This window comes from Marmota marmota, unplaced genomic scaffold (genome assembly GCF_001458135.2).
Source record: "Marmota marmota marmota unplaced genomic scaffold, marMar, whole genome shotgun sequence".
In the NCBI taxonomy this organism is placed as follows: domain Eukaryota; kingdom Metazoa; phylum Chordata; class Mammalia; order Rodentia; family Sciuridae; genus Marmota; species Marmota marmota.
The window spans coordinates 4,663,423-4,685,176 of NW_026000020.1; the positions used below are offsets into that span (position 1 = coordinate 4,663,423).

The 21,754-nt window shown below is 40.7% G+C and overlaps 1 protein-coding gene across 1 annotated transcript in view; it reads left to right on the forward strand.

Moving 5' to 3' along the window:
• Aff3 (ALF transcription elongation factor 3) overlaps window positions 1–15,556 on the forward strand; it is a 474,953-nt gene extending 459,397 nt beyond the window's left edge. Inside the window, exons 20-23 of the mRNA XM_015499678.2 lie at window positions 1,527–1,620; window positions 5,401–5,450; window positions 5,581–5,804; window positions 11,064–15,556. Coding sequence (XP_015355164.2) covers window positions 1,527–1,620; window positions 5,401–5,450; window positions 5,581–5,804; window positions 11,064–11,185 — 490 coding nt within the window. The 3' untranslated portion in view covers window positions 11,186–15,556. The remainder of the gene's footprint in view (window positions 1–1,526; window positions 1,621–5,400; window positions 5,451–5,580; window positions 5,805–11,063) is intronic.
• Window positions 15,557–21,754: the final 6,198 nt, after the last annotated feature.

Consider the following 21,754-nt stretch of genomic DNA (forward strand, 5'->3'; position numbering starts at 1 on the left):
GAGTGCCTCATTGCAACCTAAAAGAGTGTCCTCAGCCCCCCAGGTCCTCATTGGCAAATCATGTGCTAAAATGCATGGTTTTTTCCTGGCACCTTTGAACATACAAAGCCCCATGCTGTTCTAACCGCCAGGGAGAATCCAGACCATTTCTTTTTGCTGTGCCATGCATGAACAGAATTCAGTCATTGAAAATCGACAGGTCAATTACACAAGGGTAATTTTTTTTTTCTCTGTGTGTGCATGTGTTTTAAAATCAGGTAGGTCCCTGCTTTAGTCATTTGAATGTACATGTGTCGAAAAGAGTTTCTCTTGTGTTTGATGCTTTAGATGCAATCAAAATAATTCATGTGTTGCTTTAGTGGCAGATCAGTCTGAATGAATAAAGACGGTGCTTAAAGCTCTCAACGCATTAAACTGAAGAGCGGCTCATTATACTTTGATAATAAAATCACGTCTTTCAAAATGTTAGCCAATATATAAAAGATTTTTTCTGTACTGATAATGATTACAACGATAACTATTATGTGATTATAATAGCTTTCTCCATGACATCTCCTCAGGACACCTCACCCCACTCCCCAGATCTCAGAACACCTCTCTGTTGGTTCTTCCTGTCAAAGGATCCAAATTTTTTTCTTCTTCAAAAGCTCATTCCACTCTAGAATCTAATCTACACATTAGAGACTCAAATGGAATCTCAAAAACCAGGACAGCAACATAGACAAAAGAGAGGGTCTCAGGTTGTTTCACTTCATCATATCGTCTGGAGTTTGGGCTGTTAAGAGACTATTCAGGCTCTTGCAATTCTAGCACGTCAACATCAGATCTGAGTTAGCAAATGATTACTAGCAAAAAGCAAGCAAGAAAGGATAAGTCCAGGAAACACTACCTGTGCCCTTTTCTTTACTGAAGTTCCATATTGGGATAAATAAATTGATGATAATTAATAACATTATCATATTAGATATAATACTTATATGTAAATAATAATTCAAATATTGGAGACAATATCAAATGCTGTAAACTCTCAACAAAGTGTTTTTTGTTGTTCGTGATTCACACTCATTATTTATATTATCTATTTAAGCTAAATATCGTGTAATAAAGTATTAAAAAGCAATGGTAATAAAAACAGGTAGAAAAACTGACCTATTCACAAAGCCAGGGTAGCTCACCCAGGAAGCAGTGAAAGCTGTGGCTAGAGCTTCCTCACGCGGCTCATGGAGAGAGACTGCCCTCTCGTGGTAGAAGAAGGAAGCACCAGGCCCTGTTCCCACAAAGGGATAAATCTCATAGTCCAAAATAAGCTAAAGGTGAATATATTTATGGAGTACCACGTTGGAATTTTGAATTGTATTCTGGGGACAAAAAGAAGGTCAGGCCATGTACGTACATACAGAAACATCTTAGATACATAAGCATGGTGTAAATACCAAGTCACTTGGAATGGCATGACTTTGGTAAAGGCTTGTTTCTGAAGGACACACTCCTGTTCTGAAGGGCTCACTCCTCTCCTTCCGCTGCAGCTATCGATGCCTGGCTCTCCTGTACTGGCGGATGTTTCGGCTTAAAAGGGACCACGCTGTCAAGTATTCAAAAGCACTCATCGACTATTTCAAGGTACTGTCTGACAGATGAGCGGCTGCCTGCTTGTGTTCAGGTGCCTCCCTGTCAGGGGCACTTCAGAAAACCCTGGCAGTACCCACTGCTCTGGGGCTAGTACAGGTCACCTCTATCTCCAGAAATTGCATTTATGACACACTTGTGCCTGAAAGCTCAGAGAATGGGCCTTGAGAGCCTAGCTAATTTACCCCCTGCCTTCTTGCCCAAGTATTTTTGTGGCCTCAAGAAAAAGAATATCCAGTTATTCCTTCCAGGGTCCTAGGAAATAGATCTATAGAGCAGACATAAATTCCTCACATCCAAGAGAAGATTTCTTCTCTTAGAAGATTTCTTCTCTTAGAAGTAACTACTTCCAAGCCATTACCCCTTCGTTATTCTCTAGTAGCTAACTTAACTTTTAATGGAGGTGCTATTTAAAAGGGTAAGAGATGGATGATTAGAAACTCAGAGACACTAGATAGCAATGTGTAACTGTAAGGATTGAATTCTCAACCATGGCAACTTTCACTTACCTCGGGGAATGAAATTATTTTCACTGGGAGAATTTTTTTAGATGGCAAAAAATAACAACAAAAGTCCCTATCTGGTGTACTGTTGTAAAGTGAACTTGAAATTCATCATTTGTTTGAGATTCCTGGGCCTGTTCTCTGTTTATCCACATAAATCCAGTATCCTGTCCCCAAGCCTTATTTCAGCTACACCACCTTCCCTAAAAATCATTTATTCCCAACTTCCATCCACTTCTCAGAGCTTGTCTGACCAGGTGATTCGGGGTCCCTTGGGATATTTTTAGCATGGTGCCTCCTTCCTGAGTGTGCAATTAGAATAACCAAGTTCAGAGCCAAGGAGATAACTTTCCTGGCCCTTTGGTGGGTTATAATGATGAGAACTGGCACAGAGCCTTCCCTTTACAAGATGGGTTGTTTTCCGAAATTCAGAATCTAAGAGCTAATACCAAAGAGAGTTGTTTCAATCAAGAAAAACAATGCTTGAAGAAATAAGGAAGTTGGGGCTGGGGCTGGGGCTCTGCGGTAGAGCACTTGCCTGGCATGTGTGAGGCACTGGGTCCGATTCTCAGCACCGGGTGTAAATAAATAAAATAAAGGTCTGTCAACAAGTAAAAAAGAAAATATTTTTTAAAAAAAGAAAGAAAAAGGGAAGCTGAATTCTGGAAGCCCAAGAGGGTTACAACCAGAACTTTTAAGGGACAACAGAAATAAAGAAGTTCTTAATTTACACATGCAGTCCAGGGGTACATAGAGAACAGGTAGAGAAAGGAACCTGAGCTTCAGACTTCTCCTTCAGGAGTTATTGGCATTTGTCCTTCATCTGATCAACATTATTTAATATATTAAAAATATTAAATATTATTCATATTAAAAATGAATAAATTAGCCAGATGCGGTGGCACACACCTGTAATCCCAGCAGCTCAGGAGGCTGAGGCAGGAGGATCGCAAGTTCAAAGCCAGCCTCAGCAACTTAGCGAGGCCCTGAGCAACTTAGTGAGACCCTGTCTCAAAAGAAAAAATAAAGAAAGGGCTGGGGATGTAGCTCAGTGGTTAAACACCCTAGGATCCATCCCTGGTACCAAAAAAAGAAGAATATATTAAAAATATTTTAATGTATTTTTAATCGGCCAAGGATTGATCCTATGTATTTCTGATGTGTGTGATTTTTGATACATGCATACATTGCAGAATGATAAAATCAAGCTAATTAACACATCCATCACTTCATATACCTGTCATTTTTGTGATGGGAACTTCCAAAATCTACTCTGAGTGATTTTCAAGTGTACTAGATGTTATCTTTAATTTTAATCACAGTACATCTCCAGAATATGACCCTCCTCACTGAAACTTCGAATCCTTCCCTACCCTTTGTTAAGTACAAAGTTTCAAAACCTTCAGGTGACAGTGACAGTTCAGCTATAGAGAATATGTTTTATTCATCCAGAACCGTCTCTGAAGGGGGACTTTGTTCCTGCCCATGTTTTTGCCATGGCGCTTCGGGGCTGAATGGGTTCAGCCATTCTTCCCGTTGGACACCCCCTTCTAGGTGGTTTCTCCCATCCCCAGGCCTCCCTCCCTCTTTCCCCTTGGTGTTCTTATATCCAGAACACCCAGAACCATGTGGTGAAGTGAAACACCTTCTTGGGGCCCCGAGCACCCCACCGAGGAAGGTGCCAGTCACATCACGGCAGGAAGGGGAGATACTCCCTTCTCTAGTTCTCTCCATGAAAATGGAGTCATTTCCTGCGACAGGTAAAAGTGACTGGTTTGCAATTCTGTCCTGTATTTGTACCTTGCTGTGGAGCCTGAGTCCTGGCGGGCCATTTCCGGCCGTTTTGATAACTCCACGCTGACACTAAAGAAACCAGCCACCACCTGGTAAAGTGCCTTCCGACCCAAAGAGATGCATCATCTGGGAGGAACCAGGCTGAGGATGTTTTCTTGTCTCTGAAAAGGAAAATTCACAAGAGCATCACAAAGATGAGATTTCTCCGCCTTTAGTAGATTTCTCTCCAGGAAAACATTCTTGGGCCCTCAAAGGGAAAAAACTGTGCATTTAGCATCTTTCTTTGCCAAAGGGGAAATTTTTCTGTTTTGGTTTGTTTGTTTGGTTTTTGGTTTTTTGCAATACTGGGAATCAAACCCAGGGCCTCACATATGTGGGCAAGCACTCTACCACGGAGCTGCACCCCACCTAGAAAAAAAAATTCTATTAGTGCATTATAGTTATATATATTATTAGGGGTGACTTTGACATAATTATACAAGCATTCAATATAATTTGTTTCAGTTTAGTCCTCAGTACTTCTTCTTTCCCTCCCCACCCGCCCCCACCATTCCCTTTCCTATATATACTGTCTTTCTTCTATTTATACTTTTTTTAAATTAGTGCCTTATGGGGCTGGGGTTGTGGCTCAGTGGTAAAGGTCTCACCTGACACATGTGAGGAACTGGGTTCAATCCTCAGGACCACATAAATTTAAATAAATAAAATAAAGGTATTAAAAATTAGTGCTTTATGGATATATATAAAGGTGAAATTCAATATGGTATATTCAAATGTGGATATAGGAAAATTTGGTCAGATTCATTTCCTATTCCTCCCTTTTTAAATGTCTGATGCAAACACTTGGTTCCTGCAGCAGTAACATCTTAAATCAGAATATCCAAATCATTCAGAGCTTTTGAATGTCTTATCTGTTAAGAAACTATATTTTCATCTGTTCTTTTTGGAATATTTAAGATTAGATTCCTTTAAGAGAAATGCTTTTAAACTTTATAAGCTATGATGCAAGAATTTGATGACATCTACTTTCAGGCATTAGGTGCATAACAACAGTTCTTGCAAATAACTCCTAAATTTAAATATAGGGTATGCTCAGTAGGGGTTGGGGAGCTTTCCTGCTCTTTTATTTCCTTTTCAGAAAAATTGAGTAATTTATGATGAGAACAATCAGAACTGTTCAGACCCAAAGACCCCCAGGATTGTCATTTAATTTGATACCTAAAGTTTGTACATAGAAGCCCAGGGGTGAGCCCTTCAGTTACCCCACTTTGGAGCCCCACAGTCCAGGCAGTGGCCCCTCCCCAGCTCCAGAGAGGGAGCCAGCAGCCTTATTTCCCAGACCCAGTTTCTAAGAATTTGCATCTTTTCTGTGGTGCCTTCTGTGATTTCTCCCCACCGTCACCTGAGAACGTGTTATGGTCTGCTGTTTACCCTTAAGCAGGTGGAACTCACTGTCCTTGTCTCTGTTTTCCTGCAGAATTCATCCAAAGCTGCCCAAGCCCCGTCTCCATGGGGGGCCAGTGGAAAGTAAGTTCACTTTTCCCAAATGCAGTAAGCCAGGCAGTGAGTGCATGGTGCTTTCTGTGCCCTGATGGGCTGCCCCGCCTCGCCTGCTCCCGACCTCTCCACTCTGGTTTTTCTACCTCTCCCATTCCAGGAGCACTGGAACCCCATCCCCCATGTCTCCCAACCCCTCTCCCACCAGCTCCGTGGGGTCTCAGGGCAGCCTCTCCAGTACCAACGCCCTGTCCCCATCGACCATCGTCAGCATCCCGCAGCGCATCCATCAGATGGCGGCCAATCATGTCAGCATCACCAACAGCATCCTGCACAGCTACGACTACTGGGAGATGGCGGACAACCTGGCCAAAGAAAACAGAGGTGTGCATACTGCCCCCAGGGTGTGGGGACCTGCCGAGGCTGGGGAGAGCCAGACCTGGGGATCACTGCGCAACTTTACGTGGCCTTTCAAAGAAACAGAAGCTGTCGTCTGCTGTGTGATACCTTTCCTGATCTCTCCTCTCACTCAGAGCCTTGAGTGTCTTTATTTACCTTTATCCTTACTGTGGAAGATGGTGTCACATACATCAGATACAGATACAGGTGCAGGTGCAGATAAAGGTGCAGAAACAGATACAGGCATAAATACAGGTATAAATACAGATACAGGTGAAGGTACAGATACAAGTGTAGGTACAGATACAGGTGCAGGTACAGATACAGGTGTAGGTACAGTTACAGGTGTAGAAATAGGTATAAGTACAGATACAGGTATAGGTACATATACAGGCATAGATACTGGTATAAGTACAGATACAAGTGTAGGTACAGATACAGGTATAGGTACAGATATAGGCATAGTTACAGGTATAAGTATAGACACAGGCATAGATACAGGTCCAGGTACAGATACAGGTATAGGTACAGATACAGGCATAGATACAGGTATAAGTACAGGTATGAGTACAGATACAGGTGCAGGTACAGATACAGGTATAGATACAGGTATAAGTACAGGTATGAGTACAGATATAGGTGCAGGTACAGATACAGGTGTAGATACAGGTATAAGTACAGATACAGGCATAGATACAGGTATAAGTACAGATACTGGTGCAAGTACAGATACAGGTATTGGTACAGATACGATTGTAGGTACAGATACAAGTATAGATACAGATACAGGTGCAGATAAAAGTGCAGGTACAGATACAGGCATAGATACAGGTATAAATACAGATACAGGTGAAGGCACAGATACAAGTGTAGGTACAGATACAGGTGCAGGTACAGATACAGGTGTAGAAATAGGTATAAGTACAGGTACAGATACAGGTGTACTTACAGATACAGGTGCAGGTACAGATACAGGCGCAGATACAGGTGAAGGTACAGATACAGGTGTAGGCATAGATACAGGCATAGGTACAGATACAGGTGTAAAAATAGGTATGAGTACAGGTGCAGATACAAATACAGGTGTACTTACAGATACAGGCATAGATACAGGTATAAGTACAGATACAGGTGAAGGTACAGATACAGGTGTAGGTACAGATACAGGTATAGAAATATGTATAAGTACAGGTGCAGATATAGGTATAAGTACAGATACAGGTGTAGATACTGGTATAAGTACAGGTACAGATACAGATATAGGTGCAGATATAGGCATAGATACATGTATAAGTACAGATACAGGCATAGGAACAGGTCCAGGTGTAGATATAGGTAAAAATACAGATACAGGCATAGATACTGGTATAAGTATAGATACAGGTGCAGGTACAGATACAAGTGTAGGTACAGATACAGGTATAGGTGCAGATATAGGCATAGATACAGGTATAAGTACAGATATAGGTATAGGTACAGGTACAGATACAGGTATAGGTTCAGATACAGGTATAAATACAGGTATGAGTACAGATACAGGTGCAGGTACAGATACAGGCGTAGATACAGGTATAAGTATAGATACAGGTGCAGGTACAGATATAGGCATAGGTTCAGGTATAAATACAGATACAGATGGAGGTACAGATACAGGCATAGATACACGTATAAGTACAGATACAGACATAGATACAGGTGCAGGTACAGATACTGGTGCAAGTACAGATACAGGTATGGGTACAGATACATTTGTAGGTACAGATACAGGTGTAAATATAGGTATAAGTAAAGATACAGGTATAGGTACAGATACAGGTAAGGTATAGATACAGGTATAAGTACAAATACTGGTGCAAGTACAGATACAGGTATAGGTACAGATACAATTGTAGGTACAGATATGCATATAGGTACAGATACAGATACAGGTGTAGAAACAGGTATAAGTATAGATACTGGTACAAGTACAGGTATAAGTACTGATACATGTGCAGGTACAGGTATAAGTACTGATTCAGGCATAGGTTAGGTACAGATACAGATGCAAATACAAGTGTAGATATAGTACAGATACAGGTATAGGTACAGATACAGGAGTAGATACAGGTATAGGTATACACATAGTCAGAAGTACAAATACAAATATAGGTACAGATATAGGAATAAAAATATATATACATTTTTCCCTTTAGACAATAAACAGCTACATGAAGGTAAAGACTATATTTCATTCGGCCAGAGGCTGAGGCAGGAGGATCACAAGTTCAAAGCCAGCTTCAGCAATTTAGCAAGACCCTAAGCAGCTTAGTGAAACCCTGTCTCAAAATAAAAAATAAAAAAGGCTAGAGATATAAAAAAAGAAAAATTAAAAGAAATTATANAGGCATAGATACAGGTATAAGTACAGATACAGGTGAAGGTACAGATACAGGTGTAGGTACAGATACAGGTATAGAAATATGTATAAGTACAGGTGCAGATATAGGTATAAGTACAGATACAGGTGTAGATACTGGTATAAGTACAGGTACAGATACAGATATAGGTGCAGATATAGGCATAGATACATGTATAAGTACAGATACAGGCATAGGAACAGGTCCAGGTGTAGATATAGGTAAAAATACAGATACAGGCATAGATACTGGTATAAGTACAGATACAAGTGTAGGTACAGATACAGGTATAGGTACAGATATAGGCATAGTTACAGGTATAAGTATAGACACAGGCATAGATACAGGTCCAGGTACAGATACAGGTATAGGTACAGATACAGGCATAGATACAGGTATAAGTACAGGTATGAGTACAGATACAGGTGCAGGTACAGATACAGGTATAGATACAGGTATAAGTACAGGTATGAGTACAGATATAGGTGCAGGTACAGATACAGGTGTAGATACAGGTATAAGTACAGATACAGGCATAGATACAGGTATAAGTACAGATACTGGTGCAAGTACAGATACAGGTATTGGTACAGATACGATTGTAGGTACAGATACAAGTATAGATACAGATACAGGTGCAGATAAAAGTGCAGGTACAGATACAGGCATAGATACAGGTATAAATACAGATACAGGTGAAGGCACAGATACAAGTGTAGGTACAGATACAGGTGCAGGTACAGATACAGGTGTAGAAATAGGTATAAGTACAGGTACAGATACAGGTGTACTTACAGATACAGGTGCAGGTACAGATACAGGCGCAGATACAGGTGAAGGTACAGATACAGGTGTAGGCATAGATACAGGCATAGGTACAGATACAGGTGTAAAAATAGGTATGAGTACAGGTGCAGATACAAATACAGGTGTACTTACAGATANATATATATATATATATATATATATATATATATATATATATTTCATTCAAATTTGGACTCCTGAGACCCAGCCCAGTGCCTGAGACCCAATTGGAGCTCTGAAATATCGACTGAATGAGTGAATGAATGAATGAATTAGGGTTAGTGCTAGCTCCCTAAGTGCCTGCTGCTGACAATTGAAAAGAGAACCCATTTTATGTGGAATGGTAAAAGCTGAATTTTTAAATAATTTTTTTTCTGATAATAACAATCATGCATGTTTTCTGTGACTAAATTCGTGAAGCATAATAAACCATAAAGAAAAAAAGTTCTTAAGTCATCAGTAATCTTAGAAATGACTGATAAGTAAATAAAACATTCTACCAAGTTTCTTTTAGCCTTTCTTCCCAAATATGCATTATTTTTACCAAAGTAAAACCATAGTGAATATAGTTTTAAATCCTTTTTTCACTTAACATTATAGCAAGCATTTTCTCATGTCATTAATTTGCCAAAAAACTCTCTTTGTAATCGTACTGTGATGCTACCATAACATGTTGGTTATATGATCACAAAATACGATATTGTGATATTTGTTATCACAGTGTTAGATATTTAGGTTTACTTCAAATTTTTCCCCCACTTTTGGTAGAAAACACTCCCAGTGTTTTTCCATATCCTGATAAGTATTTCTATAGAAGTCATTATCCATATTTCTGGTTATTTTCTTTGGGAGAATAAAATAAAAATAGAAGTAGAAATTTGGGGTCCACGGGTACAGATTATTTTAAGATAATATATATCGTTTTATATCTTAATATATATTGTTACCTTTTCTCCTGAAAAATTGTATCAAGTTACTACTCTCCCCCCAGCAACAGGTAAGAGTACAGACCTGAGTTCACTTTCAGGCCCCTGAATGAAAATTATGTCTCTCTGAGGTCAAGAGCAGCATGTCCACAGTGAAATGAGGAATGGATGACAGATGAGTCACTAGTGCAGGAAATTGTTAATAAAACCAGATGGTCTATAACATGCAGCCAAGCTGGTGCCCCTGGGAGTGAGTCCAGTAGGAATGTCATGGTGGTCAAAGGCCACCAGGAGCAGCTCATTAGAGGAGCTAGAATGGAACAGGGTTTTGAAGAATACATATCACTTGCATGGCTGAAGTGGGTTGAGGTGGGTTTCCCAGGGAGACAAACAGGAGGGATAAATATATAGAAATACGTATGTCCAGCCGGGCACAGTAACGCACATCAATAATTCCAGTAGCTCTGGAGGCTGAGACAGGAGGACCATGAGTTCAAAGCCAGCCTCGGCCAAAGCAAGGCTCTAAGCAACTCAGTTAGCGCCTGTCTCTAAATTAAAAATACAAGATAGGGCTAGGGATATGGCTCAAAATATACATGCCCACTTTGGAAAACCCTGAGTGAGCCAGGTTCTAGATGGCAATACAAGCCATCCTCAGCACCACATAAAAGTAAATAAATAAAATAAAGGTTAAGGGCTGGGGATGTGGCTCGAGCAGTAACGTGCTCGCCTGGCATGTGCGGGGGCGCTGGGTTCGATCCTCAGCGCCACATAAGATAAAATAAAGATGTGTCCACTGAAAACTAAAAAATCAATATTATAAAAAACTTCTCTCTCTCTCAAAAATTAAAAAATGAAAAATAAAAATTAAAAAAATTCAGGTAAAAAAAAGAATGCTTTAAAAAAAAAAAAAAAGAAAAAGAAATAGTAGACGTAGTTTATTTATTTGGGTATAGAATGAGTCCCCCACCCTTGGATCTTATTTTGTTCAAGGGTATGCAGAAGTCACAAGATGGAGCAGGAGATCTGTGATTTTGTTGGACCATAATAGTCCTGAGGATGAAGTAGCACACCTAGCCTGTGTGGCACACTTAACCACTCTCTCTGTCCCCTAGAATTCTTTAATGACCTGGATCTGCTCATGGGGCCTGTCACCCTGCACAGCAGCATGGAGCACCTGGTCCAGTACTCGCAGCAGGGCCTGCACTGGCTACGGAACAGCGCCCACCTGCCGTAGGGACCTCACCCTGGAGCCCGGCTGTGCTCTCATCTCCAAGATGGCTCCATGTTTCTGGACACTGTGCTGCTGAAATTCCCAGCCACAGCATTTATCAAGCTGCATTGAACACTTCCTTTGCATCAAGCAATGATCTTTTCCCAGGGCATGTGTGTATTTACGTGTGGGTGTATAAGAAGCTGCCTGTGTACGTAAGATACACAGTGCTTCAGAACACATATTCTTTGTCTGGTTTCCATAATCCCAGGCTAGACAATGTGATCAGGAGTTCCTGGTTAGAGGAACTACACATACACAAACACACACACACACACAATCACACACACTTCCTTTTCCAATTGCTAAATCATGACTTCTCCAAAACTTCAACCAAAATCTGATGGGTTAGTTCACCAGGTGCAATACAGCACACCAAAAGCTTAACTGCCAGTGAAGATGAACCTGACTCTTATATTATTGATTACTTTCAGTATTAATATGCTGTTTCCCAATTATTTTTGATGGGTGTGTATTAATGGGTAATTGAATAATGAAAACAAGTCAGTTATTTTTGTGCCAGAAGTTTACTAGATTGCATGTTACCAAATCCCCTGCCCTTCCTCTAATACCCCCTTCAACATTATTATCAACCAAACACATCGTAAGCAAAGGGATGGATTCACACAGCCTTCCCTGACGCCCCATGTTATGACAGCGGCACTGGGATTCAGTGACAACTCAGTGTCTTTAAAAATCCACACACACGGGAGCAACAGCCACTGTGCTTTGGAGCTGGGCTGGGAATTTAAATGTGCACTGTGACAACAAGCCCTCCAGGCATGTGCATTTCTTCCTCCTGCCACTGTGACTTGGTGGCTGTAGAGCCATGTGGCTTTTGTCAGCCAGTACATTTAAAGTCTTTTCTTTCCACGGTAGCTTTCTTGCAAAATTTCTTGGCCAAATGGGGACATTGCCTAGAACGTCCCTTCTCTAAGAGTCCATCTGCTGCCTATCAGACTGAGAGCTCTCAGCTGTCCTAAGGCGGTCTGATTCTCTCTGTGCAGAATGGGCCACCGCTGGCCTTGGCTGCGTTTTGATTTGGGGGATATTTTTAATCAGGCTTTGATTAGCAAGCTGCTTCCGGTGCGAGGGAACTTATTCCTGCACCGATTGCCATTCTGTCTGAGGTAGCACTGCCCAAAGCGTCTTGCTTACGTCTTGTGCATCTAGTATGTTTACGTCTTGCCTATGGCTCTTCTTTTCTTTCTTTTTTTTTTTTCTTTAATTAAGTTTACATTTTAGTTTTTTGACATCTTGTTTACAGTTTTTTTTTTTTTTGTCTGAATTTTATTTGTTTGGTAGTATTTTTGTCATGTCCTAGATTTAGTCTTCTTGATAAATATATTTGGATATGAAATACTGGTAAACAGAAAATGACTCCTCAAAGTTAGGGTCTGTCTTGCCACCCTTTAACCACAAAGAGGATGTCCTTGAGGCCCCTTACTTGACAGAATTGCACCAGGACAGTCTGAGAAAGACAGGTGTTGCAATCTATGAAACAATCCCTTGTTCAAGGTGATGGTGGCACCCACATGCTAAGACTGATATTTTTGCAGGTTTGGTTGCAGTGATAACATTTTGTTAGCTTGGTCTTATGGTGGGTGGGAAATAAGATATCTACAATTTCTATGTTCTAAGCCATTGATGCAAAACTGGACAAGAGATTGACCAACTTTGGTGATTTGAATTAATTGACAGTGAGCAAGTGAAGCGCCTGTGAAGTTTGCATTTGACTTTGACCTTCAAGCACCTGAAAAATACTAACAGTTCAGGTTGAGCATTCCTCCTCCAAAATGCATGGGACCAGAGTGTTTTAGATTTCAGGTTTTTGAATATTCACATACACACAATGAGATATCTTAGGGAGGGGACCCAAATCTAAACTGAGATTCATTTATGTTTCATGTACTCCTCAGACATACAGCCCAAAGGGGATTTTATACACATTACCCGAAGGATATATTTTTAGTACACTTGTGTTTTGACTGAGACCTGTCACAGGAGGTCAGTGTGGAATTTTCCATTTATGACATCATAGGGACATTCAAAATATTTTAGACTTTGGAGCATTTTGAATTTTGGATTTTTATATGAGGGATTCTCAGCCTGAATTTCCATCTTACATTTAATTTACCCAAGTGAAGTTCTTCTTAAATCCCTTTCACTAATTGTTGGCAGAGTTCATGATCCCATCTTTGGCTGGATTTTTTATTTTGGTACCAGGGATTGAACCTAAGGGTGCTATACCACTGAACCACATCCCCAGCCTGTTTTTTTCTTTTTCCTTTATTCTTTCTTTCTTTTTTTTTTTTTTTTTTTTTTCTTTGAGACAGAGTCTCACTAAGTTGCTCAGAGCCTTGCTAAGTTGCTGAGGCTGGCTTTGAACTTGCAATCCTCCTGCCTCAGCCTCCTGAGTTGCTGGGGTTACAGGCATGCACCACCACTCCCAGCTGGAAACTTTAATCCAAAGAAATATCTGATCTTTTTTTTTTTTTTTTAATTCTACTTACTTTGAGTGAATGCAGATGAAAAGTTTAAACTTTCACATAAAGTGGCCCTTGGTATCTGCCGTGCATCCCCAGGGAGCTTTCTTGCTCCTGCCTGGCTTTAAAGTTGCAGGCTTTATGGAGGCACCTCTGAGATGTGCTTCCCTGAGAAGCCCAAAAGGTGACCTCTGGGTAGTTGAGCTAGCACACGTTCAAGCAACAGGGTGATGATCCACACATTTCTCATCAACACTTCTAGAACCTGATCATTTGGGGAGATGGTCAGAGCATTCAGGTCCTATCAGTGTCTCTCTTTCCATCTACAGAGTGTGTCAGGCAGCAGTTCCTATTGGGTTTGGCGTAGGTGATTTTGTTAAGGACCCCTCTTCTAATTGTTACTTCTGAAATCATTCATAACTTGTTCTTTTTCCCTAGTTTGGTTCCAAGTTGAAGCATCTTTCTTGTATTTTCTGATTATAAATGTGGTACCTGTTCATTGTAAATATTGAGACGGGTGTGGTGGCGCACACTTGTAATCCCAGCAGCTCAGAAGGCTGAGACAGGAGAATAGTGAGTTCAGAGCCAGCCTCAGCAACAGAGAGGTGCCAAGCAACTCAGTGAGACCTTATTAAAATACAAAATAGGGCTGGGATGTGGCTCAATGATTGTTGAGTGCCCTGAGTTCAATCCCCTGTATCCCAAATTAAAAAAAAAAATTGAAACAATGCAAAAAAGTAGAAACTAGTGTCAGTCTCTGATTGTCTCAACCCCCTGAGACAACCATGGTTCATGGTTCGATGTCTATCCTTCCAGAGAGTCTTGTGTTTAAACATATAATGTTTTTTAACCCTTCTTTCTATTTGAAGACACGTTCTTTCCTCAGAAGTTCAACACAGGTTCAACTGACCTTGTCCGCCATGACCTGAATGGGTGTCACCCTTTTATCACAATGTTAGAACTGTCTTTGAGAGAGAGCAGCCCAATTATATTCCTGATCAGACTTTGGCATTAGTTAATACTCTACACAGATCAGACTCATGTGCAGAATTGTGCCTGGAGGGAGAGATTTGGTTAAAACAGATATTTCTGGAAACTTTCAAATTTGCAAATGGAAACTTGGACCCACTATCTAAAAAAGAATGTACTGGAAAAATAATCTGAAGAGTTGACAAATTGTGTGCTAGATTGAACACATGGAATGCAATGCAATGAGATTTTTTTCTGCACCGAAACCTGTACAACAATGATGTGTGTATTATATAACAGTGATGTGTACATTTCTGACACCCCATACATAATATGCACAGTTTGTATAAATGCATACATTTAAAAATATATATGTACAATACAGCTAACATAAAACTGTAGTACGCCTGACGAATATTACTAGTGCCTAACATGGAGTATAAGTCACTGCGTGTTCAAATCACCTTGGAAGTGCAGTCATTGTTACAAAATTAATCAGTGAAGCCAACGTTATTTATGAACCACATATTTGAAACTGTGCAGTAGCATATACATATATATTTTTAAATAACATTTTTCACAGTTTTCCAGAGTTACTGTTGAAATCTGTATCACCAAAAGAAAAAAAAAAAGGCAAGATTTTTTTTAATGATGTAGACACTCTTCAGACCCAGTAATCTGCGTGTGATTTCCTGTTTGTAGATACCCAAGAGACTTCAGCGGTCACCAGCCTTAATGCATGTACAGGATATTATTGTGACTTAATTTATCTGCAGTTTTTAATCCATGTGAAATTGGAATTTATAAACGGACTTGGATTAAATATGTCTGCCTTTCTAAGGTTGCAAACGTTACATTAAATGATTTATGTTGTAAATGAGAGAAATCGAGTTGTACGAGAAAAATGTCCACCAGTTTCTGTGAATATGTTTACAAAACATATTGAAAGATGTTCACATCAGAGGTATGGTTCCCAGCTCATCATCTCTTTAGAAGCGGCCTTGTTTCCTGAATGTTCTCAGCATGGCTTCCATGGATTATCATTGCTAAGTCTGATAATTTTTCACAGAAAAAAAAGTATGTTTTTTTTCTTTCATTATGACTATAGTTTACTACCTGTCTTTCCCATGTCCCAACACTCGTGCGCACACACACACACACATACACACACACACACACATACACACACACAGGTGAACATCTTCCAGTGTCCCAGGGAATGGTATCTGAGAGGCTACAGAAACTGATTTGTGATTTCCTGGGTGCCTGTCCAGGAGCAGCCCTGGGACACTGTGCTACCAACATTTTTTAACATCACAAGCCAATTCCTAGCTCATGTGCCAGCCTTTTCCAGTTCAAACCAACATGGGGACTCATGTGAGAAATACTTGGTCGAGAGAATTAGGAACTAAAGACAAGGAAAATGTTAGTTAGACCCATGGCCTGACATGATACTGCCCTGTGTGGGACGGTTGTTTTTGTTTTGTTTTGTTTGGGGCATTTTTGCTTTTTTTTTTTTTTAATTTGGTATTAAGGACTGAATCCAGAGGCATATTACCAGTGAGCTACATCCCTACTCCTTTTTATTTTTTTATTTTGAGACATGGTCTCTCTAAGTTGCCCAGGCAGGCCTCAAACTTTCGATCCTCCTGCCACTGCATCCAGATGGGAGGGGGGTTTTGGTAGCCAAAGTTTCACTCTTACCTCCTTTCCTTCTCCTTCTCCTTCTCCTTCTCCCCAAACTAAAGAAGCAGAATAACAATGAAAACAAAATGAAATGTCAGCATATCCAACCCATATCCTTAGAATCAAATACCCCTTATCCTTTGCCCCTCACCCCATCTTACACAATTCACAGTTCACGTGAGTCCTCACCACCAAGCAGAGGGGTCACCTTGATCTTGGTTGCCAAGGAGACAGCCCCTCACCCCAAAGATGACCACTGAGCCTAATACACTTTCAAAGGTGGACTAAGAAATACCTGGAAAGCTTCCAAACAAGACCGTCTCTTAAGGCAGCTTTGCCTGATACACCACTGAAGTCCATGTATTCACGATCAGAACTGTATTTTTTTAAAGTATCACATTTTCAACGAAACTCAGACCAACTGAAGTTTTGGAAGATATTTTTTTTTAGTATAAGAAAAACAACAACGGGCTGGTGTTGTAGCTCAGTGGTAGAGTGCGCTTGCCTCGCATGCGTGAGGCCCTGGGTTTGATCCTCAGCACCACATTAAAAAAATAAATAAAAATAAAGATATTGTGTCCATCCACAACTAAAAAAAAAAATTAAAAGAAAAAGTAAAGAAAAGAAAAACAACAATCACATGAACTGTATTTCCAACCATTAGAGTTTATTTCCACTCCCGGGAGAGCACACCTTGGCAAATAGCACAAGAAATGTTCAAATTGGAGATTCGTGTTCTTAGTCCAAATTATCCTGTGTTTATCTCCTCAGAAGGGGTTAATTCACAAACTTGGCATGAGGACATTTGAAAACTGTTCTCAAACTAATTACATCTGACCACAGTTTGGGTGTTTTATTATTTAATTGGCACTGTGAGGCAGCAGGGGATAAATTTGGGGTCAGCTACAGGGGGAGTTAGATGCACAGCTCTTACAGTAATGAGAATCAAGGGATTAAACCCCTATGCAGCACTTAGCAAATCCACCTCTTACAGCCAATTTTAAAGACATCGATCTGGAGAATGCATGTGGAAAGCTAATTGCCACGCGCACACGGAGCTCAGCATTTGTCTCTGAGTATCGATGAGGCCTGGAAAGCTGAGTCAAGTCCTTGCTCTTACTCACTTTTAAAATGGGAAAAGCTCGTTGAGAAATATTTAGATCCAGACACGAGGTAAAATAGCACTCATGTTTAGGATCTTCTCACAGTGCTGTTTGGCTATAAAAATCATTACAAAATTCTAGTCTCCTTATTGCTTTTCAGTGCTTTTTTCCTAGTCTTTTTTATTATTATTATTTTTCTATTTTTTTTCCTGCTTTTTTTAAACCGTTATTTTATTTATTTATTTTTATGTGGTGCTGAGGATTGAACCCAGGGCCTCACGTGTGCTAGGGAAGTGCTCCAACACTGAGCTACGGCCCCAGCCCCTGATCTCTTTATTTCTAGATACCCAAATAAGTGAAGAAAATAAAATCCTTAATACCGAGGAATGTGTATTTTCCGGAGCAGCATTCCATCCACAGTAGCCAAAGGTGTTGGACTTTTTGAAGAACATTCTTTGAGTCCCCACTGTTGCCTTTGTCTGATGACATCAGTGCCCAAGGTCTGGACGTGTAGTTGAGATGCCAATGATTCTGAGGGCAGAGACTTTCAGATCATCGCCAGCCACGGCTGGGGCCTGTTTCCATGGGTGAAGTAGCCATACCGATGCTTTGCTTTGAGTATTTTGCAAACTGATTATTCATCCCCTGAATTTCCCAGGGCTTCCAGCTCAACCCTAAAATGGCCCTCTGGGTGATCTGAGTTGTGGGGTTTTTTTGTTCCTTTGGGTTTTTTCCTTCTGTAAATCAGATTTAGCATTTCAACCCTTTAGTAGAACAAAGCTTCGGTATAGGAGCTCACTGATGTTGGGGACTAGCCGTGGGAACTCTCACAGGGTGCCCACTCCCCTCCTTGAACCTGCTGTACCTGACCCTGAAAGAGAGCCCCTTACTTTCCTCTATGAAGTCTAACTCAAAACTACCTCACTGAGCAAGTGTGAGGATGAGAAGCTTCAGGCAAGCATTTTGGGAACCCCTGTTGCCACACTCATCAGGGTCTCAGGGTCAGGTAAGAACAGAAGTAAAGCATCCACTCTGTGCGCGCAGGCAGCAGCACGCACAGGTGTACAAGGGGGGAGGCGGGACTTCCTCAGAGGCTCTAGATCTGACAGCAAGGTAGCAAGAAGGGTGACAGGAACAGCCAGGGCAGATGATGGAGGGGGGCTCCTCCACCCACATTGTCACCACTTGCAGTTCTTCCAGGCTGAAGACAGCACTCTAATAGACCAATGGGGGTGGGGCAGCAGGGTACCCCTAATGGGTTCAGGTTCCTATTCCTTCCTCATCCAGCCCTGGCCTTAAAAAATCAGGAAGCACCCAGGTGGAAGAGGTCCAAGTCATCACTGGGTCCAAGACACTAGAGTCTGCCATCTTCCTTGCCTACTTTGTGCCACACATCAGTCATCCCTGTAGAGCTAGAGGTCCATGGCAGTCTCGTCCCCGGTGCTCCCATGGGTTCCTTTGGAAGCCGTGAACCCTGTGTTTCTGATGCTAACTTTTTTTTGTGGGGGAAGGGGACAGGGGTGGAAGACAGCTGCTCTGGGAGTTTGTCCCCGAGAAAGGAGAGCTGTCCTAAGGGATTTGGTGTGTCATGCGTGAGCTTCGAGAAAGAGGAAACCTCTCTTGGGAACCGGATGATTTTTTTTTCCTCTAGGGGTTTAGGCAACTTGCTTCAACATAATCTCTTAATTGTAGGCAAAACCCTAGTCAGAACACCAGGGGAGAGGATCGGCGACAACCTAAGAACTCATCAATTTTTGTGACACCAAACTGGACACTGAATATTCCAATGCAGCCAATGAGCTGGATGTCTCATACAGCGGGGGTCAAAGCCCTAAATGGTCAATTGATTTTTTTTTCTTCTCTAATATGTTTATTATTTAGACACAGGCCAATGTGTCTTCCATGTAGCTCTAAATCAGTGCTTTGAGCTTAACCAAAATAATGGTGAAATATGCATTTGAAGGAGCTCTTCCTTTCATACTCCCTGGAAATCCCTCTCCCAGCCTTTCTCTGGGAAAAAAAAGAACAAAGGCCAGAAAGTCCAAGAAATCCAGCCTTATTTAAGCCCAAATCAATATTAACACTCTTTCCGCAGGAGCACAAGACCTTGCCTGGTATGAATACTGTGTATTAAGGTGAAAAAAAAATTCACACTCATTAGCAGAAGAAGATACACCAACTGGACCCCTGGGCATCATCTTTTCTCAAGCAGGACATTCAGAAACAAATTCTCCCATTGCAGCATAAGTTACTTGTTTTTCTGTAAAAATTTAGTCACTCCCATGATTTGCCTCAGTGAAAGAATTTAAAATCCACCATTTTTCATATGCTATGTCATCTGGGAGGTTTATTGATGGAGCTGGCAACCCTAATTCAGTATCCCAATATCCAAGGCCTTGTGTGTCATATCAAAAGCCACTCCAAATTCTGCACCATGGTCTTGGGAAAGCTGTCAGCAACTTGGGAGATTTATCTCCTAGGGGACTTTGCCAGTGACACAGCTTCAGCAGCCCCTGAAACAAATTATAGTGCCTTCTCCTTCTCCTATGGCAACAAGCCTGAGCTGAGGAGGATCCTAATAGGACAATTCTGTAGTTATTTCAAATTTGAAAATGTACATATCATAGCATGCATGAAAATGCTGAATTAGGTCCAATACCATTTCCATATTTAGTCTAGTTACTCTTTATTAAATAGCTCAGGTTCATTTGGGTTATGTGGTACTCCTCAGGGGCTTCTTGTTAGAGCATTTGGAAACTGTTAGGACAAAGTCCAGGACCTGTGTTGACAGTCACTCTTTTAATCCAAGTAGCAATAATGGTTCCCATGAAGCATCAACATCACTACCGATGAAGATGTATGCCCTTATCTGTGATTTGGGTACGTGACAAAAATCTTAACCCAAGCAATTAATAAAGACCAGCACCTGGGTTCAATCCTCAATACCAAAAAAAAAAAAAAAAAAAAAAAAAAAATCAGTGGCTTTAGTAAGGATCACTTCCTTCCAAAAATTCATGAACGCTTTCTCAAAAAAAAATTCTAGTGGATCCCTGCTAAACAGGCCAGATCTCTTTTTCCAGTACAGGGGTCTTATCTCCCAAGCTGCTTCTAAAATGTCCAGAGCCTGGAACACAAAGTCTTGACTTTGGTGGTGGCTCAGATCTGCACGAATGTGCAAATGTTAAATCCTCTTTCACTTTCCCCCTCTTGTAGAAGAATAAAAGTTGCTCCCACACAGTTGAATCTATTATATTGCAAATAAATAAAACTTCACACTCATATCGTGAATAACTCAATAATGAAATATTCCAAATATCCAAATATTCCTAATATCCAATAAGATATTAGGAAGGACTGGAGAGCTCTTCTAATGTTAAGAATTTGTCTAAAAGGATCTTGTGTTTGTCCAAGTCTAAACTCTACAGGTACAAGATGGTGGAATCATTGACCACATGTTTCACTGTTTAGAGATTTTGCTGTTCTTATAATTCACATGAAATTCACTGGGCACAGTTCTGGAATGGGAAATGAGCCTTAAAGATTTGTAAGAATAGGGGCTTTCATATTATTTTTCCATATTTTTATTGGTGCATTATAGTGTACATAATGGTGGGATTCACTGTTACACATTCACACATGCACACAACATGACAATGTAATTTGGCCAATATCACTCCCCAGTATTTCTCCTTTCCCTCCCCTTGCTCCCTCCCCTTGATCCCTTTCCTCTACTCTACAGATCTCCCTTTCATGAGGTTCCCCCACCCACCTTTCTTTTCCCTTTTCTTCTCTAGTCTCCAAATAAGATAGAAAACATCTGACCCTTGACTTTCTGAGTTCAACTTCTTTTCCTTAACATAGTATTTTCAAGTTCCATCCATTTTCCTGCTGATGAAACAACTTCATTCTTCTTTATGGCTGAATAAAACTCCGTTGTGTACAGGGGTGCCACATTTCTTTATCCATTCATCTATGGATGGACACCTAGACCGGTAAGTGCTTTTATATTTAAAGGGGAATATTAATTCATCAATAAAATTACTTTTTAAATGTCTTAGTAAACCTTGAAGTCAACATCATTTTTTTTTAAAGAGAGAGAGAGAGAATTTTTTTAATATTTATTTTTTAGTTTTCGGTGGACACAACATCTTTGTTTGTATGTGGTGCTGAGGATCGAACCCGGGTCACACGCATGCCAGGCGAGCACGAATACTGCTTGAGCCACATCCCCAGCCCTCAACATCATTTTTGTCTCCAAAACATCCTAGTGTCTCATCTTCGAACTTCTT